Source organism: Lissotriton vulgaris, chromosome 10 (assembly GCF_964263255.1).
Source record: "Lissotriton vulgaris chromosome 10, aLisVul1.2, whole genome shotgun sequence".
Taxonomy (NCBI): domain Eukaryota; kingdom Metazoa; phylum Chordata; class Amphibia; order Caudata; family Salamandridae; genus Lissotriton; species Lissotriton vulgaris.
Genome location: NC_141698.1, coordinates 794467038 through 794489865, shown reverse-complemented (window position 1 = coordinate 794489865; position 22828 = coordinate 794467038). Strand labels below are relative to the sequence as shown.

At 42.4% G+C, this 22828-nt stretch overlaps 1 protein-coding gene across 1 annotated transcript in view; it reads left to right on the top strand.

The window, feature by feature from the left end:
* Window positions 1–22828, top strand: part of DNAH11 (dynein axonemal heavy chain 11) — a 3435931-nt gene that overhangs the window by 1394193 nt on the left and 2018910 nt on the right. The window contains exons 34-37 of the mRNA XM_086939827.1: window positions 5596–5752; window positions 5832–5977; window positions 6076–6192; window positions 11684–11822. Of these exons, the coding sequence (XP_086795953.1) occupies window positions 5596–5752; window positions 5832–5977; window positions 6076–6192; window positions 11684–11822 (559 nt within the window). The remainder of the gene's footprint in view (window positions 1–5595; window positions 5753–5831; window positions 5978–6075; window positions 6193–11683; window positions 11823–22828) is intronic.

The following is a 22828-nucleotide window of genomic DNA, read 5'->3' as shown; positions in this document are numbered from 1 at the left end:
TGAGTTGAATACATATGGACCTTTTGGCACATTTCAATATTCCTGTATTCTTGTTAGAAAAAAACAACCGAAGGCACCAACAAAAATACAATACTGCAACTCAAACCACACCTGGATCTGGTACACCACTACCACAGCTTTCGTCCAAATAGGGCAAACTTGTATGTGCCACATCAACAATTGTGATTCGTCATCATTTGGAAGCATGACTTCTTTGGTGTAAATCCCTGAGTGTAAAGATAGGTTTAGGACATTTATTATGTAATATTGGTATGCTGTGTAGGCCTTTACTCTTTTATCTAGTAAAGCCAGTGATTGGGGAATGCAGCAATTCTCCTTGCAGAATTACCACTTAGTAGCCGATGGCCGATGGCCTAACAAAGACAGGGATAAACTGAAAAGAGATGGTATTCACTTCGGCATTTTAGCAGTGTACATTGTACCTTAATGGCAGAAATTTCGTCTTGGGATAGATCACATGACCCAGTTTGTGGGTTTCAAGCTTGCTGCAAAGATATTCTCTATGTGCAGTGTTTTGGCCACATGATCAACGTAGCAACACAGATGACATAACTGCATAGCATCTTAAAGTTATGGGAGGGATGTGATTTGTGAGCAAACAATGAACACCTAACATCAGACCCGTTTCACCGGCACATGATCACTGAATGTGTAGCTAAATCATACAGAGTGATGCCCTGTTCTTTCAAGTCTAGGAGTCCATACTGATAGGTTGGTCATCAGAGTTTCCTAAAAGTATGTCCACTGTAGACATCAGACGTTGGAGCTCACTATGAAAGTGGGCTGCATTTTGTAAGGTTCAATGATTTATGTGTGTTGCATGTGCTGAATGAGGCTACCTGGAAATTGCCCTCATGAAAAAGGCAATATGAGGTATGGTAGTTGGCCCTGTAGAAAAGACTACAAACACCTTTTGTGGGACTCATAAATTGAAATTTCATTTTTGTCCTTTGAATGGCAACTCAATTGGCTAGAGGTGTTGCTAACAGAAACAGCAGCAGCAGTGATAAAACTTCATTGTCACAGGCAATGGATTACATTTGTTGGAGACTGTTTCAACAATGTGTTCATGAGGTTGGAGTAATACTAGACTGCACAGCAGCTCTATTTCATATAGGCACACATGGTCAAGCAGAATGATTTGGGCATACCCTAAGAAGAGCCCTACATTTAAAGGTCGCTTGTATAAGTGTGTAGAAAATGCACCACTTCTTACCATCACATATGTAAAGGTAAACACATTTATACTGATTTGAAGCTGGTTGAGCTAAATTCAAAGTTGTGGTACTTGCTCATCAGTCTAGAAAAGCTGAGGCAGCACCAAACCCTTGTGCCTGAGCCTAATTGTTTTGTTTTCAACTGATCTTAAGGATGGGTAGGTGAGGATGCGACCTTACGGCTAGAGTAGGTGACCTCAACATTGGGGAACCGGGTTCGAGTCCCGGCAGGGATGCTTAACATCCTGTGATTCTGGGCAAATTACTTAATCTCCCCGTGCCTAACAAAATAAATGAATGTGTCCATCTGTAATGCAACCGGTGCTCATGTAAAGCTCTCTGATACCTTCGGGTCAATTTCGAGCTATATAAAACTCCAGAAAAACAAAATGGGTCACAACACACATCCTGCCTTTGGGCACCATTTCTATGTGTAGAAGGTTGAATAAGATGCATAGGTGACACAAAAAGTACACTAACAGGGTAGCGGACATTTATTTATTCTGGTTCCTACTCAATGTGATTTGAGGACCATCACTGTCTAATGGCACTCCACATGTGATGCTGAGTTAATGCTGGCAAAACAGAGAAGCACGCAGTGGCACTAGGGGTGATGGGCACCATAGTGACTGTTTGGCTAGCAGTTGCCACTTTGTACCTGTCAGAATATCCTGCTCTGGACCGAAGAGACCCAGTAGCCCTGGTTCACACCAACACCCGAAAACTGAATTTACTTCTGACAGAGTTTGGACAGGTACTGGAAATAGCTACCTTGGGACCAGACACTTTATTGGAGCAATGTGTATAAAAGCTACGCTGAACAACTGTTCCCTTAACACTACTGCTGGAGGTCATATTGATGATGGCACATGTGTTAGACCCTACTGAATGTGTAATCCTTGAATTGAGAAAAATGCTGGGAAAGGTTCCTAAAAGGGAGAAATAAATGAAGGAGAGGAATGGTGGGCAGCACTTTTCCCCAGGGTCCTACAAAAAAAGGAGGGGGTGGAACATTGAACTTCCAGGCAAACCTCATTAGTGAAGCATCCTGTTTTGGAAGTCTGGGACAAGATTGATAGCTCTATCTCAGAGATGGAAGGTCAAATTGAGGAGCTGAGTGAATGCAAGGGTGAGGGCAGTGAAGCACAAACAATGGTTACTTCAAGGAGAGCTAAAGCTAAACAAAATGTGCCAAAGAAAATAAAGTGTTTTCCCTGAATAGAGAGAATGTGGCAGTAGCTTAAACAACGAAATGACAGGCACAAGTGGCACCAGCCAAGGATCCTTTGTTCACCAGTGTTGATTCAGGGTGGGAATATCCAGACTCTCCCAATGGCTGTGGACCTGATATGTTTCAACTTGGTAAGAAGTTATAGGATGAAGCCTTCTGATGTAGCTGTTTTGAAAGATGGGAACAAGTCTGACATTCAAAGTCTTAGCGACCCTATATTATTGTGCAGTGTTATTTTGTGACTTCAGGGGTCAATTGGCTGACCTCCTTTGTGAGTTACAGGGACACACAACAAGCTTCCAGAGGCTGCCTTGCAATTGACCAGCTGCTACTGGACCTGCCTGAGCCCTGTTACTGTCATCTGCTGGAGTATGTCCTGATCTCTAAGAGGCGCCCTCCAGGTCCTGGGCTGTTTGCTGGCATCTGTGAGAGCTCCTCCAAAATAAAATCGGTCAAAATCCTGAAGTTGAAGCTCTTCGCGACCAGGAATGGCAAGACCAGCTCTTCATGACCACCTGTAACACGAGACCTGCACTTCGCACTGACAGTGATGGTCCGCAACAATCCACCACTGTGAAGCTCCAGCGACAACTGTATGTTCATGGTACAGCAACAACCGTCCATGACTTTTGGCCTGCTCTTCACGCAGCCTTCTCCAACATGAATGGAATTCTTTGCGTCGGACTAGAGACGGTAACTTCTCAGTCGGACTAACCCGTTTTTTTTTATCTGACCCACATTCAATTGCGGTAGGCCTAAACTTGTTTACTCCGTCAAACCCCTGAGTCATGAAAAGATAACCGCAAGTGACGCTTTTTGGCTTGTTGCTGCTATTTTCACAAAAAAACTTAAAACTCAATATCTCTGGTTCTACTGATTGGATTTTGTTTGCTTTGGTGCCATTTTATTTAATCATTTATTTATTCTGTTTTTAAATTGGTTTGGATTTTCTTGCATTGTGTTTTCAATTTATTACTAGTTGTTTGCTGCATACAAATTTCACAGATTGCCTCTAAATTAATCCTGACTGCTTTTGTGCCAACCTACCAGAGGTCAGGGCTAAGCACAGGTTACTTTAGTGAATTTTGTGGTTCACCCTGACCAGGATTATGGTTGTTGCTTGATTCGGGCTTCCACCCCTCTCAATCAATAACTACATTTCTTACAGGCGCTTTAAGAAAATTATAAGTACATTCATACTCATCAGGAAATCCTAAATTACTCATTGTCTGCCATCAACTGAAATAGGACTTTAGGAATTTCAGTCGTTTTTGCTAAGAGATAAGAAGCTTGAAATTTCCTAAAAGCAAATTTACAATAATGTTTCTAATGACCTTTCATAAATAAGTTCACCACCAGTAATTCCATCTTCCTATGTATACTTTCTCCTAATCAAAGAAATATGAGCGCACAGGGAATAATTGGCATGATGATATCGCCAAAATGATGCTGAAAAAGTCAGAATAATATTTGTCAATGTATGATATGATTTTAAATTTAAGAGAAACACAGTGGCTATCATTTTTCTTATCTTTCTTGAATAACGCGACTTGTGCCTTTTGTTCAATAATTTGTAGAATCTGTCTGCTGTACTTTGCGATCATGACTTCCTTGTCTAAAATGTTTATTAAACAACGTCAACATCAAATATTAAACAACATCAAAGTGCAGCAAATTTAATATACTGAAGAGTATGTCCTGACAATGCAGAGCAACAGAAAATACTGTTAAATATTAGCCATTTATACGTTTTTAAATATTAAAATATCCTGTCAGTATGTTGTAGTTGACACTGGAAAATTACGATGCAGACACATCCGTGTGCATAAAGCTAATGTAGCTCATATATTAAACTGGTTATTGGCATGTATGGTGGTGTTTTTTTTTAATAGTATATAGATGCTGCCATTGCAGGCCACACAGGTGTAGCATACTGTTATGGTATAGGTTGCCACGCACTCGCTTATGCTCTGTTATTAAGTGATTGTTGCAGTTGTGTCACTGCAGAACATTCCATCTGTCATGGTTCATGTCAATTTTTCACTTTTTGACTATCTGTTGACTTTTGTTGTTCAGCTCTGGCCTACTAAATCATTTACTAAGAATTCTGGAAAATCCTTCTCACAATGTTAGATATTACCTATATAACATATAGAAGTAAAAGTTCATGATTCCACTGGACAGAAACGTATTTGCCTCTGTGTCGTGTTTTGAACAAATGTACGAGTGTGATTTCGTGTAGGTGCGATCGTGCTTCAAGTATACAACTGCCTTGTATGTAAAAATTTGTTTCCAGGCACTTACTCGGACTGGAGTAAGCAGCCCAAAGCAGTACCCATCCCTTGCTCAGCAGTCTAGTGTACTACGCATACTGTAACTGTTTCTATTGAACTCTTCTTAAACCGTAGTCTTGGTATGGACACACCAGGGGCCACATTACAAATGCAGCGTATTTTCCTTCATCGCGCCCACCTTTAAAAAGTTGCGCCCAGTGCAATGAAAGAAAATACGCCACATTATGGGAATGAGCTCCCCGCACCGCAGCTGCGAACTCATGCTGCCCTTGGGGCAGCACCTTCATGTGAAATACAAAGCGGCTGCTTTGACGCCGCTCCGTGTTTCCCTGTGCAGGTGGCAACCCGCTTGCACTTTTAAAGAGGAATAGAGATCCCCTTGCAGGCGGGTGCAGTCCAAAAAACCTCCTTTACCCCCTGAAGAGGGCTGCTCTCAGGAGGGTACACTGACTCTCAGGAGGTACACCATGTGCGCCTCCTGAGGGCTTTTTCGCCTCTGCTCCCACGTCAGTAATATGGCGCATACGCTGAGGCAAAGGGTTTTCCTCATTTGCATGCAAATGAGGGAACACCCCCTTGAAGATACCACTGGTGCTTTATGTGCTCCAGCGCTATTGGTATTACAGAAGGGGTCACAGTCACTTGTATTGCCCCTTCTGTAATACCAAAGTGCCTCGGGCATGCAAAGCGGGCACAAGTGCCAGTTGCGCTCCTGGAGCACTTTATGTGATATGGCCCCAGCATGTTATATTTTTTACAGTAACAATAAATGGAACATAAACTCAATTAAGACTCCATTGTGGTAAAGTGTTTTTGTTTCTGTTGCTCAAAGGTGTTACATTACCCTGACCCAGTCCCTACACCTGACAATGAGTGGTGCACCTGCCGGCCCAGCGGGCACCGGGAAAACTGAAACCACTAAAGATCTGGGTCGTGCACTAGGAGTGATGGTCTACGTCTTCAACTGCTCTGAGCAGATGGACTATAAGGTACAGCAAGGGGCATAAAATTGGAGCACATCAGGTCATCTGTGATGCAGATTTACATGGTAACAGGTCTTTCTTTCAGTCCATAGGAAACATCTACAAAGGCTTGGCCCAAACTGGGGCTTGGGGATGCTTTGATGAATTTAACCGAATCTCCGTAGAAGTTCTGTCAGTTGTGGCAGTGCAAGTGAAGAGCATACAAGATGCAATAAGGAACAAGAAAGAGAGGCATGTACCATGTCATATAGGGAGGGAATGCTTATCAGAGGGAAAATCCAATTCTTAAAACAATGTCTTCTAATAATTTTTCTCTTTCCTTGTGGCAGATTTATTTTTCTTGGAGAAATAATTACTTTGAAACCAGCAGTAGGAATATTTATCACCATGAATCCTGGTTATGCTGGTCGGACAGAGTTGCCTGAGAACTTGAAGGCTCTTTTCAGGTATATGACCTCATCTGCTGGGCTCTTGCATATAATGATTTAATGATGATGAAAAGTTTGAGATGTTTCACAGCTAGTAGTTTGTTTATGTTTCAACACACATTTCTTCTTGACCACAGCTGTATTGCAGTGCAGAGATGGAAATATTATTTGTAATAAAAGTAATCCAGGTACAACAAATGGTGTATAGTATGCAAGCTAGCATGGCCTGCACTCGAGAAAGTGGGTAGGAATACAGGATAACAAGAATCTCCGGTGGTTTCTGTCCACAATATTATCTGATAATTTCCAAGATCATGGCTGTTTATTCCCATCCGTCAAATAGTGGTGCACTCAGCAGTCCACATTTCTGATATACCCCTTATCTCATGTAAGTTAAAAAAAAAGTTCCAAAGCACTTGTGAACAATGTGATTATTTACCTCAGGAAGTATACATGTCTGTGCACGTTTTCACATATTTACTAGTGGTGGGACCTAACCTTTTGTAACCTATTTCTCTTAGCCTTTTTATCCCTTCTCATGATGTTCCGTATCAATGGCAGGATGGTTCATAATTGAAGCCTAATACAACATGGGAGACAGCGTTTACAATGATGTCAGTGCTACGCTTGTTGGTAACAACGCGGACATTACATCGCCGCGTTGTTACCCCACATGGGATTACAACGCAAGTCGTTTCAATGACTTGCGCTAGATGGCCTGCAACACCAGGGAATGTGTTGGATTTCAAGTCCAACACATTCCCTGCTGCTGCGCTAACTGGAGTAGGAATAGTAATTTATACTATTCCTAAGTCCAGCGCGCCATCTAGTGCAAGTCGTAGAATTGATTTGCGTTGTAATGCCATGCGTGGTAATGTGGACGATGTAACGTCCGCGTTGTTACCTACAGCAATGTAATATGTGGCGTTGTAACGTCACATATTCATACATGAAGAGGTGTGGCGCCGCGGCTAGGGCGACTGACTCCGGAATCTGGGGATCACGGTTTAGATCCCCGACACCGGCGGCAGATTAGCCCAGCACCATGTGACTCTGGGCAATAGCTTGCTTAATCTTCCTGACGGCCCCCCAGCGCCTAGAGACCCTTACGGGTGATTGTGCGCTTTACTAATGTGGATTATTATTATTATTGTAACATCATTTTCTGAACCGTTTTGTTCTCTCTTTGTATGGTAATGTGACACATCTGCCTGAATCCCCATGAGAAAAACAATGCAAACATGTTACAGTGGTATTGGTTTATCTTCCAACTGTAATAGCTTGCTCGTGTTAGCCAGGGTTGGGCAACTCTGTTGGTCAGGTTGATCGGAGCTAATTCACAAAACATTTTATTATGCAACTATATAATATTTCTAACAATTATTTCACCACTCAGTGGCCTATGCATGATTTTTATTTTGTATGAAGACTTAACCAAGTTATATTAGGGAACTAATATTTGGCACTCTTCAAGCAGTTAATAATCTATCAAAATTAGAAAATTCTTGAGAGGAGCGATGCTACTAGCATGCCATGTTGCTGTGAATGCATGTCTCCCACATTGCATTACTAGGATAATCAAAGCTGCCCTGAAGAAAGCTAAAAATGACCAATGGGTCTAAATAATGCAGTCAGTCTTTAAACTTAGATCTAAGTTTAGTCCCGCCTATCATTCATTCTATCAGTTTTAATAGATGCACATGCTTTCAGAAAAATTCTGCATACATTGTGTGCATAGTTTTAATGTACTGAGTGGGAAAATAAAATGTATGTTCTGTGGATTGCTATGTTTGCTCTGTGTGGCCAGGGTAGGTCCAGACTGGGTCCCTTGCTAATTTTGCCACTGGATTTAAGCTAGCCTGGCTGATGAGGGGTGAAACCCTGAAACCAGTCCCAGGATGCTTGTTTCCGGTTCAGGGGGGGTCTGGCCTGGCAGTTCGGGCTGGACTGTACCATGAAGAGCAGGGTCAAGAATGATTTGCATATGGCCGAGTCCAAACTGAGGTGGTTTAGGGAGCAGAAGAACAATGATGGATTAAACCCAGATCTGTGACTGGGGGGTGAGTGTCTGAAAAGTTTTAGCACTCCGTCCATCATCTTATTTTTTTTTGCTGTTGAATTGTTAAACATCCTCGATGCTCTGCTGGCAACCAAATTTATCGAACTAAGATGTACAATTAATAGAAAAGTTTACAATATAGGCCTAACAATTCAAAAAGGATAAACAGATGAAAATTAAAAAACAATGATACATGTTCCTGATGCTAATAAAAATTAATGATTAAAAATCAAATAAAAAAGAGCAAGCCTAGCCTCAGAATACAAGCTCTCAGCAAGCATTTATACTTAATGCTCTGCTTATATCCAAACGTTTTATGGCAGCTGAAGCTAAAACCATAAGTTTAATAAAAACACAATGAGAATGGAAAGGGGCGACCACTCGGTCCCCCCGAACGTATGGTAGGGTGCCCTGACCCCCCCGGGAAACCATTTTGGGTGGGAGGCGTGTCTCGGCTGGTATGCCCGAAGCGGCGTAGCCGGGGCGCGCCTTTTCCCGCCCAAGAGGGGTTGTCCTAGACACCTACACCGTTGGCCACGCCCCGGAGGCGGATCGGAGGAGGGTACATGCCCTCCCGAGGAAGAATAAAAGAGCAACAACCTAAGGAAGCATCCTCTTGTTCCTGTGCTTGGAAGCTGCACCTCCTCGTTGCACGTGAGCCCGAGACGGAACAAGGAGCCAATTTTGACCCACCCACCAGCCCCTTATGGCAACGATTAGTACTGCAATAAAGTCGTTTAACGGTGATATTATCTCTTTTACAGGTTGTTTTTAATAAAGTCTGGATTGTCAGTTTGGAGGATAATAAAATGATTGCTATTTAGCATGTTCTTAGGCGATGCATCACGGCCTAGTTGAATGATGTGTTACTTGTGTAAATAAAGGTTATGGGTAGTATCCAGTCTAACCGTTTATTCCGTTCTCATTAGGTTCAAAATGTCGTATTTAATTTTTGGTCGGGCGGTAAGGTCATGATCGGTGAGCAGTAATTGGAAGATCCCTAGAGGTGGGGCGCCACCCATTATGGATGGGAGCGCCCGGGGGGAGGCGGCCATTGGCCCCTCACACGGGGAGGCGGTACCCCTCTAAGGAGGGGGCCGCCGAAAGGGAAGGAGGTCATAGGCCCCTCCCAGGGGAGGAGGGGCTACGGGCCCCTCCTGGGAATTTCCCGGGGCCAGGACATCCGCGACGGCGGATGTGGTAAGCAGTGTGGGGTGGGAGGGGGGTCTACGCTACCTTCTAGACACCTCACACGAGTCCTCGGACGACCACTAAGATGGCGTCGAGTAAATATGGGGCCCCCGTTAAGACAAGGGAAATTGGAAGTTGGCACAGAGGTACAGTCCTCTGTGCGCCCGCCCCTCACAAGTAAGGGGGGGAGTTCTGGTATTAGGGATCTGACACCGGTTACGACCTTGCCGTTGGCCCGTAATGTTAGGATGTACAATTTAATTTTGAGTATATGCATTTGCAGGATGTTTAGAATCGGCTAGGAGAACCTTTGTATTAGAGCTGTGTTAAGGTTAGCCAATAAACATCGTAATGTGAAAATGAAATTGTACATGATATGAAACTGTTATTTTAATGTTTTAATTTTGTTTCATATTTTAATAAATACGGCCGGGAGGGTAACTCCCTCCCGCCTTCCAAAAGTCAAGAACTGTGTCCGTCTTCCCATCCTTGGGGATTGTGTTGGGAGGGGGTGACGGGTATCCCGGCCATACTGAGGGTAGCATTCTACCAGACAGAAAAGAAGAGCATGAGAGCAAGATTGAATATTAAACTGATTAAAAAGTGTATTTAACCATCTCTTGCACAATGGCATTATTTCTGGAGACATATGCATTGCGGAACAGATATTCAATTTTGGGAACATAATCTGCAACTTTTTTTTATACAGACAAAAAGTCTGATGTTGAAAAAGTTTCAGATGGAAAAGGAGCAGTTTCACTTTGAAATACTTGGGAAAAGTGGAGTATAAATATGACTACGCACTAAAGATCTTATAGCTGTTGATCACTATCCAAGCCTTGTTTTTTTCCTAGAAGATTCCTGATCTTCCCTAAACCGAATTTCTACAAGGTTTTTTTTTCAGAACTTGCTTGGAGCTGCTTATGGGAAGGAACTTTCAAAAAGTGATTGACCTTGTAGAGACTTTAGGTTTAAATTTAAATATGTCCTTTTTGAACTTTTGGGATGTTTGCTTTCTGCAAAAGACATGTTCCACACTAGTGATTTCAAAGTGCCCTTTTTAGCATATATTAAAGTGAGGCAATATTTGATAGAACATATGAATATGCTTGAGAAGGTTTAGATCAATCTAATTTGCACTGAGGGAGTTGTTTAAGGACAATTCAATGCAACCTAAAGGCTTTGCCATGGGTTGTTTGAAAAAACTGGACAAATAACCTTTAGCAGTTTCTAACATATTAACTAAGGTGGGAAAAAGGTAAGCAACATGGAGTCCTTGATTTTGAGACAGTTGCTGACACCCTCCTCTGTCTTCTAGAACAACTCCCATGTATTTATAATGGGAGACTCTACTCTACTACACAGTTGCCAGGGATATAGCCTCATAACTGTATTCAAAAGATGATCATTTTAGTGCTTTATAGGTTAATAACCACATGATTTAATTCACAAGAAAGGATGAAAGATGCCCATTGTTTTCTTATTTATGAAATTGCAGGCTTTAATTACTGATAAAAGTATATGATTTAGAAAAGTTTAGCTTTCTTGATATCACTGACCTGAGGGGATTTCAGAAATTGTTTTGCTCCTAATGCATGAGCGTTAGCTAGCAAAAAATAGTTGGCTACTATATAAATCTAAAATTCCTGCCCAATATGAAGTTTAAAACATTTCTAGTCTAGCTTTGTCATTATATAACATTTGTACACACTAACCTGTAAAATATACAAGGCAAATAAAGCCTGATTCTATTAAATGTTTTACCCTCTTCTAATCTAACTACATTGGGTTTGGCATTTTGCTTATATTTAAATATTCATAGGAAAACCTTTTATCCTATGGGATCCTCAGAAATTATTAAATAAGGAGCATGCTCATAACAGAACCAGAATTGTGGATGAAGTGGTGTGAAATTAAGAAAGGAGTCAGTTCTTTGTAATTTTGGTTCAGGTAAGAATAAGAACCCGAGTCTCTGCAGCCCTGGGCATGATTCATACAGGCCTCACTGTACAACCCAGAAGGAGATTATTACATGTTGTTATACTTCTAATGCCAATAAAATAGGTACCATGGAACTCAATGATATCTGTTATTAAAAAGGTTTATGCAGTCTGATGATTTACAATTTGTTAAGTAGTCAATATTTTTCTTTAACTTATTTAGTAATCAGTTTAATAGTCTATTTGTACAAAAATCTTTAAAAAAACACTACTATTACTGACAAAGGGTTTGAACATTGAATTGCATCATTTATTCTAGACCCTGTGCCATGGTGGTGCCTGACATAGAGCTCATCTGTGAAATAATGCTCATCGCGGAAGGGTTCCTTGAGGCGCGTTTGTTAGCTAGGAAGTTCATCACACTCTACTCTCTATGCGCGGAACTGCTTTCCAAACAGGTAAAGATTTGCCGATGTTTTATTGTGTGGTGCAGTGTAAAATAATCAACAATTTGTAAACCAAATAGCGCAAGTGTCTGACAGAAAATGATTCACCGAAAATCTCTTATTCAAGTGGAGACGTTATGAATTTTGCTTGGACCATGACTTGCTGCATTTTTATGACATGGGTTGTGAAGCAAAAACTGGACGCGGGCAAAATTACATTATGCTGGTGTAATTTTTAAATTTTACATCACAGTTCTTACTATTGTTTTCTGTGCTATTTTGTATATGTAAAATATGTTGTCATGCCCAAAATGGGTGTGAGGATGAATTTCATGTTCGAAAATTGCTGGGTTCGCATTTTTCGTAATTTTTCACAATCTTGTCGAATTTCACATAAATATGCAAAAGCTAATTGATCAAATTTTGCACCACTCCCCCCCCACCCCCATGAAAACCTATGTTTAGAAATTTTGCAGCAATATTGATGAAGTTTTACACTCAACAGCCGCTCTAAAATAATTTCAAAACATTGTAAATGCCTGCAAAAACAGCTAGGAAAACGAGTGGCCTCTCCATGAGGTGGCAGAATACAGGAGTCCTGCCAGAGCCGGTCTCGCATTTGAGAATAAAGTAACCTTAGGGTGAGGAAACGAAGGAACACGTTCTTCTTCAATACATCACATGTTCTGCGGCATAGGATTAACCAAAGAGAATGCGCTCTATATGTAAAAAGCCTCAGGAGACAGGGCTTCGTGTTGCATATTTTGAAGTGCAGAAAACAATTTTCTCTGAATAATTGCATTTTTTACATTCGAGAAGATGTAAGTAGTCATCAAGTTGACATTATAAATCCGACAACAGAATCTGCTTTTTGCCTGCGTGCATTCCACTTTTATTCATATGTGTTTTTTTGGATAAAAAATGCAGAAGTGGATGATAAAACTATCTGGCCGAATTATGTAAACTGTCTGAAATATCCAGTTTGAATTAATTCGTTCTAGCTGGGCACTTTACGCAATTTGTCCCAAGTGTGAATCATTCATAAACACTGCAGCATATTCTAACACGTTTTCAAGGAAAACCAGGTGTCGACAGCAAACAAAAGGGGCGGATCTGTGTATGGTGAGAGATGCAAGTTGTAAGCATGGTGTGTAAATGGTAAAACGCATTGAACGTTGAATGGGCAGGAGAATTCCTCAATGAAGCCGAACAAGACTATTGTCTTCGGTCTTCATTCAGCTGCCAACTATGAGTGATGTTTGGATAATTTCTATTGGCAGTGTTTGTGTCACATATAATGTGTATTCCTTGATTTTCTGCAGTATTAATATTTACTCTGTACTAACAACCATTGAATGCTGTGTCACAGCAAGACTTTGTGAGCTGTGTTAATAATTATTACAATTTAGTTTATCACACACAGAAGAAAGCCATGTTCAGTGTATTTTATTGAGGCGTTCTGATTTGATAACTGTTAGCTGATTATGGTGGCGATATGAGGACAGCGCCTGCAGTGCAAATGGGATGCAACATTCTTTTTATTCAGGCAGTTTTTCATCACTCTTGGAAACGATTACAGTTTCAGTCACTGGTTTGGTGAAATGGAGAGTAAAATACCCCCTGGAAAAATAGGTTCAAGACCAATGTTCTCTTGTACATACATTTTCCTCAGCTTCTAGGTCACTGGCCCTGGTAATAAGCAAGCACAAAATACATCAAGTTGGGGAATGTCTCTCCTTATATATTTCTAAGTGGCATCCATTTGGAGCACTTGACCATGACCTGTATTGTACATTACTACTTCTCACAACATGGCTACCTGTTGCTGTTATCCCTTTCTTTGTGTTTCCACTTCCCCACCCTTCCAGAATACTTGCGTGTGTTCAATGTTCTAGAGGAATGTTCTTAGCAAGTCAGTTGGTGGCGAGGTCAGCTGGCGTTGTGTCTACTTAATTGTGTTCTTGAATAAATCCACATTACTTACTTTATGGATGCGTCCGGCTGTTTCCTGTTGATCTTACAACAGCCTGCCTCCTTCCTTTGAGGATTGGAAAATTCATTTGTTTCCCCCAAGGATCTATTGGGAAAGAACTGCTTTAAATGTATTTTGCCCAGGAACATGCCTCTAATTTCTGTCTCCCATCTCCCACATCCTTTTCTGCCTAGTGCATCAGGTTTCTTTCTCGCTGCAACCTCAGAAATCTGTTTGTAATGGGGCTTCAATCACCAGGAATCCTGGCATTGAGCTTGAGGGAAGAGGCTAGGTAAGTGCTAGGAATCTGATGAATCTGCAGCAGAATGTTTGTGTTTAACACAAACCTGGGTGTTACAAAATGACGCTGTGTTTCCTGCCAGTCCAGAGTTCACCATGACATACTTGTCTGCGGTAGAGGAGAGGCTTGTGTAGTAATTAGGATGCAGGAGTACCCCAATAAAAACACTTAGGTGAATCTACTACCCATTTTAATGCTAAGCATTCTTTTTCTGTCTTCGCATATTGTTTCTTTCATGGTAGAAGCTTCCTACTGGGATTAGAATGGGATAGTCAGTTCAATGGTGCATTTGAGAGTGAACCACCAAAGTTCACTAAAGTAACCTGTGCTTACCCCTTTGTTGGCTTCGCACAAAAGCAGTCAGACTTAACATAGTCAATGTATAAAGTAGGCTTCAGCACTCAAACAATAATAAAATAGAACCACAATACAAAATAAACAAAACTTCCTTCAGTAGAACCGTAGATATGCAATTTCAAAGCTTTTAAAATAGCACTAACTTGCCCAAATTACGAATATCTGGATGCAAATGACCTGGACAAAGTCACAAGCTCTGGTCAACAACGATGGAGCGCACTAGAGGCACAGGGCCACCTTTGGCCTGATGAGATAGTACCTTGTGTAGTTCGAATCAAGATTCAAATTCTGCGTGCTGTGCTGTTGAAAGGATCTGTCAAACGGGAGCCGAGATGCGTGGTCCTATGTTGAGATGTGTTGCGCTGGGTCGGTGCTGTCGAAGCTGTCAATCAGGAGCTACAATGCTGATGTTGAGATGTGCTATGCTGTGTTAGGTCGATGATGCCACCGGTATGGGGCTGCATCTAGATCCATCGAACTGGGTTGGTACTGTTGAAGCTGCCGATTAGGAGCTGTTCTGCGAGGTCTGGCGCCAAAGTGCAGCAAGCTGCATCGGTTCAGTTGTAGCCATCGGTCTAGAGCTGGCAATGTACGTACTTGCATTGGGATGCGTCACAGTTCTTTGGTTCCAATGAAGTCGCTGGTCAGGAGCCTGTTGTGTTCTCTGTAGCTCAGAGCAAGAGGCAAGACAACTGACCCTGAGAGACCCTCTGGTAGTCCTGGGTTCAAGCAGCTGGGCAGTCCTCAAACAGCTAGGCTGTCTTTAAACAGCTGGGAAGTTTTCAGGCCGCAGCACAGTCCTCAGGCAGCTGGGTAGTCATTCTTGTAAAGTCCGCAATCAACAGAAGTATTCTGAAGAGTGGGTTTCAGAGTCCAATATTTATACATACATAAATCCCTTAATTTTAACTGCCACGCAGCCAAACTCTCAGCCATCTGCTTTGGCTTGCTAAGACTTTTGCGCAAATCCTTCCCCTGCTACCTTTTCATGCAAGACAGATAATGGTCCAGGGTCTGATTCTATCTCGTCTGGACATCGGGAACACCCTATACCTAGGTGCACCCCAGACGATCCTAAACAAACTACAGATCATCCAAAACTGCACAGCCAGAACCCTTCTCCAGATCCCCCGCAGACTCCCGGTCAAACCCAGACAAAAGGACCGCCACTGGCTCCCAGTGAGGGCGAGAGTTGAATTTAAAGCAATGTGCATCGCCCACTGAGCCTTCTGAGGAACACGCGCTATCATCAATCAATCTTTAATAACTGCCTACCACCCAAACAGAAAGCTCAGATCCAGATCCGCTTTCCTGGCCGTGATACCTAGGTTCAAGAGAGCCAGGTGTGTAGGCCGCTCGTTCGCCAACAACTCGGCCAGGCTTTGGAACTCCCTCCCCCTCCAACTTAGATCAGAGCCTAAATTACTCACCTTCCATAAACTCCGAAAAACCCTGCTTTTTAACAAACCAGAATAGCTTTTAAACTGTTTTGTAATCAGCGTGATGTCTGCAGCGCTAGGACGCCTGAGGGTAGCTACTGCGCTTTATAAATGGTCTTTTCATTTAATTTAATTTCATTTCATACATGGTTCCAGCTTTGAATTGGGAGAAGCTTCTAGACTTCAACCCATATCTGGTCTGGAATTTCCTTCCTTCCACTGCTGAGGACCCAAGATATCTGGGGGGACAAAAGGCTGGTGTGAAGTTCTTTGTGAGTGCAGGAGGCAGCCCCTCGTGATTGCAAGTGTGGTAGGTGACATCTTCACATCCATCTATCCAGCCAACACCCAGTCCCCCTTTTGGGACACTGTCTGGGAGGAATAAATAAAGGCCAACTCCATCTACACATTGTCGTGTGACCCAGAACACAGGCTGCAGACCCCAAATGGTTAGGACAAGAAAATGTCAACTTGATAAAAGTGGCATTTAGAGAATTACAAGAAAAAAGATAATCCCATTGACCAGACAATATGTATTAAATGCACAATTCCCACACTATGCCTATTGCATATTTAACATCCCCATAATACATCATATTACTATTTGTAAAATTCTAAATTCAATTCGTAAAGTCAAATGGTATTTTATCAAAAAAGATTTCAGTTTACATTTTTTTTTTAAAAACATAAAAAATCACAATTATGATCACAAAAACACTTTGAAATACAGTTCATACAGTACAAAGAGAAGTTGGTTGGCTCAAATTACAAATAGCGTTAGGAACCAGCATAACAGAAACAACAACATATGTAAGACAAAACACCTTGTCATTTACTATTGCACATCATGTGGAACCATAACTACCATACATAGCTAGTGATACATTGATCTATTTTGTATCTACAAGTCTATGTTGATCCTTAGCTTGTGCCTGCAGATGCGTTAGAGAATTACGACTTAACATTTGATCTTACCATTAGAGAGGATATTAAATTACAATTCTGTTGAGAACATGTTGTATTTGTATATGGGTTAGTTTGTACCTTGCACTTTAAGAGCTATGTTCTATTTGGATTCTTGGTGAGGATGGTGTTCTGTGTTTGTGTACTTGGTTGACAGTTGCCTGCTAGCCTTTATGGGAGCACCAACTACTCTCTGTTACTCTTAATAAATATTAATGATTGATTCACAAATCATTGGTAGCAGTGTTCTTCCCCTACAACAGATGGCGACGATTGGCTAGCGGAATAGTACAGAGTGAGGTAGAACCTTTGTTGGTGGAAAAGAACAACGCGTGGAAAAAGAGTATATTCAGAAAAGAAGTGAACCAAAGATTGTGGTTTTGCTTGTCCGTGGAAAGGAACAACTAGAGAAAAAGGAGAATTGCCTGAGAAAAGGAACGGGCAGAGGAATAAGAGAATTGTCGAGAAGGACCCTTATGAAAACGAACTGAAGACGGCAAATTGTGAGTTTTAAAGTAACTTCACCTTAGTGGAAATTTTCGCAATTCGTGAGAGTGTGTTGAAATTTTAAAAAAAAAAGAGAAGAGAAAGGAGAGATTTGACTTGTTAACGGGACCATTAGCGTTCAAAACGTGCGTCATTTAAAAATGCATACCGTGGAGTTCAGTTGAAGTTTTGACATTGAGCAGCGCGCGTTGAGGCTCATGTTGCCTTGGGTGCTCGTGTGCCTGCAGCGATGTCTGAAGTGTGACGTAAAACGCAGTAGTGCAACGTGACGTGTGTGGTGACAGAGCACGACGGGAACATGCGTAGTGACGCAGTATGTAGTGGCCATTTTGAAGACAACAAAGAGTTAATTAGCAACGCAGAAGGACTTCACAGAGATCGTAAGATGGCACTGTGAAGAGAAAGGGAAACTGGAATAGCGTTTCACGAAGCAAGTGAGGTCTAAGGTGACTTTAAACGTGATCAATGGATAGTAATAACTTTGAGCAAGCGTGTGGAAGTGGAAACGAAACGCAATAGCGGGAGGTGTCCATTAACAAAAGAGAGTTCTACATTTAAATGTTTAGTGGGTAATAATAACTTAGTGGTTTGTTGAGTATACAAAATATAACAGCGTTTGCGAAAGAGAGTTTTACATTTTGCACAGATACGTAATGTAACAGTGTTTGCAAAAGAGAGTTTTACATTTCGCACATTAACTTCTGTTGATTACTTGAGGCGAGAGGGTCATATCTGTTTACACTGTGTGTTCACACTTTGTTTTGAAATCTTTACTCTTGATTTGTTTGTTTAGGCATTCCACTCTGGGTTTCGCATTTGCCCTCTTCCAGCATTGTTCAACATTCCCCTGATTGTATTTGCGGTTTTTGAATCTTCTCTTTGTTTCCTCGCTATGATTTTGCCATTCATTTTCCTCACTGCATATCCGTTTTATTCGGAGGAATTCGCCGTAGGGAATGCTTGAAATTAATGAACTTTGATGGAAACTTGTTGCTTCCAAGGTGGCATTGGTTGCAGTTGATTTTCTGTGCGAAGTTGATTGGATTTGGTTGTCCAAATACAATCAGGGGAATGTTGAACAATGCTGGAAGAGGGCAAATGCGAAACCCAGAGTGGAATGCCTAAACAAACAAATCAAGAGTAAAGATGAACAAGAACCAATTAGATTAATCACAGACTTCTCTGAAGGTAGCAAAACATTTGTAAACATTCTGAGGAAAAATTGGCGAATATTACATCTGGATGAGACAGTAGGCAAGATAGTGGGAAAACATCCAACGGTAACCTACAGAAGAGCTCCAAATTTGAAAGACCATCTCATCCATAGCCATTGTAAAACTAAAAATGACAATAAGAAGGATTGGCTAAAAACCACTGGTTTTATCAAATGTCACGGATGTAAAATGTGCCAAATCGCAAAACAAACCAAAGAGGTCAAGATGCCAAACAACAAGACTTGGCAGATACGCCAGCTAATCACCTGCAAAACCGAATTTACCATCTATGGCATAGAATGCCCATGCCCACTAATGTATGTGGGTAGTACAAAGGGTGAGTTAAAAAAGCGCATCATGGAACACGCTAAAGCCACCATCCATAAAGACCGAGCAAACGCGGTGGCTAAACACATGGAACAGGCACATAATGGAGACTGGCTGAAACTGAAATTCTTTGGAATTGAGACAATACCCAAACACATACGAGGAGGGGACCGAGAAAAAACCCTAAGACAAAAAGAATCACGACACATAATAGATTTCAGAACTCTAAATCCGTACGGCCTGAATCAATCAGAAGAGTTATATATTCACCTTTGAATAAGAACATTATGAATCTATTTTAATGTATGTTGCAGTAACATCAAACAACATTGGTAAATGGACACTGAACATAAAATTTGATAATCCTGGTGAGATCGAGGGTGTTTCAAAAACAATGTAAATATAACGAATCCCACTGGAGGGATTGAAATCGAACTGGCACCAACTAACAAATCCCACTGGAGGGAATCAAAAGAAGGAATAAAAGGAAGGTGCAAAATGTAACCCAGGATAAACAAATGAAAAACTGACTTAATATCCAAAAAAGACTAAAGGGATGCATAATTGAAACCCGTTAAAAAACATTGAAAATAAGATGTCATTATTTTCCAATGTACAACTTGATAAGATTTCATGATTTAAGTTGATTTTATATAAAAACTGCATTAACCACAATGCTAGGCGGTTAGGCTCAGGAAATGATGTAACATCTAAGTGAATGCCTTAAATATTGTAAAAAAATGGCAGGAAGTTGATCGTGTTACAAAAGGGGGTGGTGATGAACAGAGTGTCTGAATTGAGCAGACCACTCTTACCCAGTCCAAAGATCAGGGCTTGATCCATCACCGTTATTTATCTCACTGCCCCATCCCAGCTCAGAACCTGGCTATATGCAAATCAGTCTGTCCCTGGCCCAGTGCATCATGGGAACAGGGCAGACTAAACTACCAAGCCAATTCTTTACCAGAAAGGAGACAAGCTACCGGGGACCGGTTTCTGGCATTTCAGCCTCTTCGGCCCGGCTTGCTTGAATCCTGATGGAGCAGTGAGAAAGGGACTCATGTCTGAGTATACCCTGCCACACCTATAGTGGCCAAAATCGATTTACAAAAGGGGGTGGTGATGAACAGAGTGTCTGAATTGAGCAGACCACTCTTACCCAGTCCAAAGATCAGGGCTTGATCCATCACCGTTATTTATCTCACTGCCCCATCCCAGCTCAGAACCTGGCTATATGCAAATCAGTCTGTCCCTGGCCCAGTGCATCATGGGAACAGGGCAGACTAAACTACCAAGCCAATTCTTTACCAGAAAGGAGACAAGCTACCGGGGACCGGTTTCTGGCATTTCAGCCTCTTCGGCCCGGCTTGCTTGAATCCTGATGGAGCAGTGAGAAAGGGACTCATGTCTGAGTATACCCTGCCACACCTATAGTGGCCAAAATCGATTTACAAAAGGGGGTGGTGATGAACAGAGTGTCTGAATTGAGCAGACCACTCTTACCCAGTCCAAAGATCAGGGCTTGATCCATCACCGTTATTTATCTCACTGCCCCATCCCAGCTCAGAACCTGGCTATATGCAAATCAGTCTGTCCCTGGCCCAGTGCATCATGGGAACAGGGCAGACTAAACTACCAAGCCAATTCTTTACCAGAAAGGAGACAAGCTACCGGGGACCGGTTTCTGGCATTTCAGCCTCTTCGGCCCGGCTTGCTTGAATCCTGATGGAGCAGTGAGAAAGGGACTCATGTCTGAGTATACCCTGCCACACCTATAGTGGCCAAAATCGATTTACAAAAGGGGGTGGTGATGAACAGAGTGTCTGAATTGAGCAGACCACTCTTACCCAGTCCAAAGATCAGGGCTTGATCCATCACCGTTATTTATCTCACTGCCCCATCCCAGCTCAGAACCTGGCTATATGCAAATCAGTCTGTCCCTGGCCCAGTGCATCATGGGAACAGGGCAGACTAAACTACCAAGCCAATTCTTTACCAGAAAGGAGACAAGCTACCGGGGACCGGTTTCTGGCATTTCAGCCTCTTCGGCCCGGCTTGCTTGAATCCTGATGGAGCAGTGAGAAAGGGACTCATGTCTGAGTATACCCTGCCACACCTATAGTGGCCAAAATCGATTTACAAAAGGGGGTGGTGATGAACAGAGTGTCTGAATTGAGCAGACCACTCTTACCCAGTCCAAAGATCAGGGCTTGATCCATCACCGTTATTTATCTCACTGCCCCATCCCAGCTCAGAACCTGGCTATATGCAAATCAGTCTGTCCCTGGCCCAGTGCATCATGGGAACAGGGCAGACTAAACTACCAAGCCAATTCTTTACCAGAAAGGAGACAAGCTACCGGGGACCGGTTTCTGGCATTTCAGCCTCTTCGGCCCGGCTTGCTTGAATCCTGATGGAGCAGTGAGAAAGGGACTCATGTCTGAGTATACCCTGCCACACCTATAGTGGCCAAAATCGATTTACAAAAGGGGGTGGTGATGAACAGAGTGTCTGAATTGAGCAGACCACTCTTACCCAGTCCAAAGATCAGGGCTTGATCCATCACCGTTATTTATCTCACTGCCCCATCCCAGCTCAGAACCTGGCTATATGCAAATCAGTCTGTCCCTGGCCCAGTGCATCATGGGAACAGGGCAGACTAAACTACCAAGCCAATTCTTTACCAGAAAGGAGACAAGCTACCGGGGACCGGTTTCTGGCATTTCAGCCTCTTCGGCCCGGCTTGCTTGAATCCTGATGGAGCAGTGAGAAAGGGACTCATGTCTGAGTATACCCTGCCACACCTATAGTGGCCAAAATCGATTTACAAAAGGGGGTGGTGATGAACAGAGTGTCTGAATTGAGCAGACCACTCTTACCCAGTCCAAAGATCAGGGCTTGATCCATCACCGTTATTTATCTCACTGCCCCATCCCAGCTCAGAACCTGGCTATATGCAAATCAGTCTGTCCCTGGCCCAGTGCATCATGGGAACAGGGCAGACTAAACTACCAAGCCAATTCTTTACCAGGAAGGAGACAAGCTACCGGAAGTTGATCGTGAGCAAGAAGCCAGGAGCTTCGAAACGCGTAGATCGAGTGCTTTCATTTGCCTTAACAAACTGAAAATAAATGAAACTTGTGGAAAATCAAAAGGAGTGCGCCCATATCCTTTTTAACCAAAGGAAGTGTGATGTGATATATATATATATATATATATGCAATTCAAAGTCCTGCTCCGCTGCCTCACGTCAGGACCAAGATCCTATCCGCCAAAACGGATGCCACAGGTACAAACCACTCCACAGCGCAAAGATGTAATATTCTTCTCAAGTTTATTCACACGATTTCGCCAGCATGACGCGTTTCGGTCACTCCACGGTGACCTTGATCACATCATATATATATTACCTACTGGCGGTCGCCAGTAGGTATATATAGTTAGGATTTTTTCCCTATGGGATTTTTGAAAATTCTATGTCTAATAACTTTGGCGTTTGTGGACGGAATCGGCTGAAATTTTCAGGAAAATGGCACATTTTGTTTCTGAGCAGCCCTTAAAAATTTGGGGGGGTTTTGTCGAGGGGGGGCCGAGAAAAAAGGGGGGTCCCAAAACGCGTTTTTCCCATGTTAATTTCCATAGGGCGGTTGGACTCACTTTTAGCTCGAACGGCTGAATGGATTTGCACGAAACTTGGCAAAATTGTAGGGACTGTTAGCCCGATGTGCCTTTGCTAGGTCTCAATATATGTGCTCCAGTAGTGTTTGAGAAATTAACGTTCAAAACAAGATATATATCTGTAACAGCGCTCCGGGCAGCGATCCGGTCCGCTTACTTTTCGCGAAACGGAACTTTGCGCGCAGAAAGCTGATTGGCTCTCCGGTGTCTGTCAACATTCTAAACAGTCCGGAGCGGCCGCCATCTTATCTCTCGGTAGG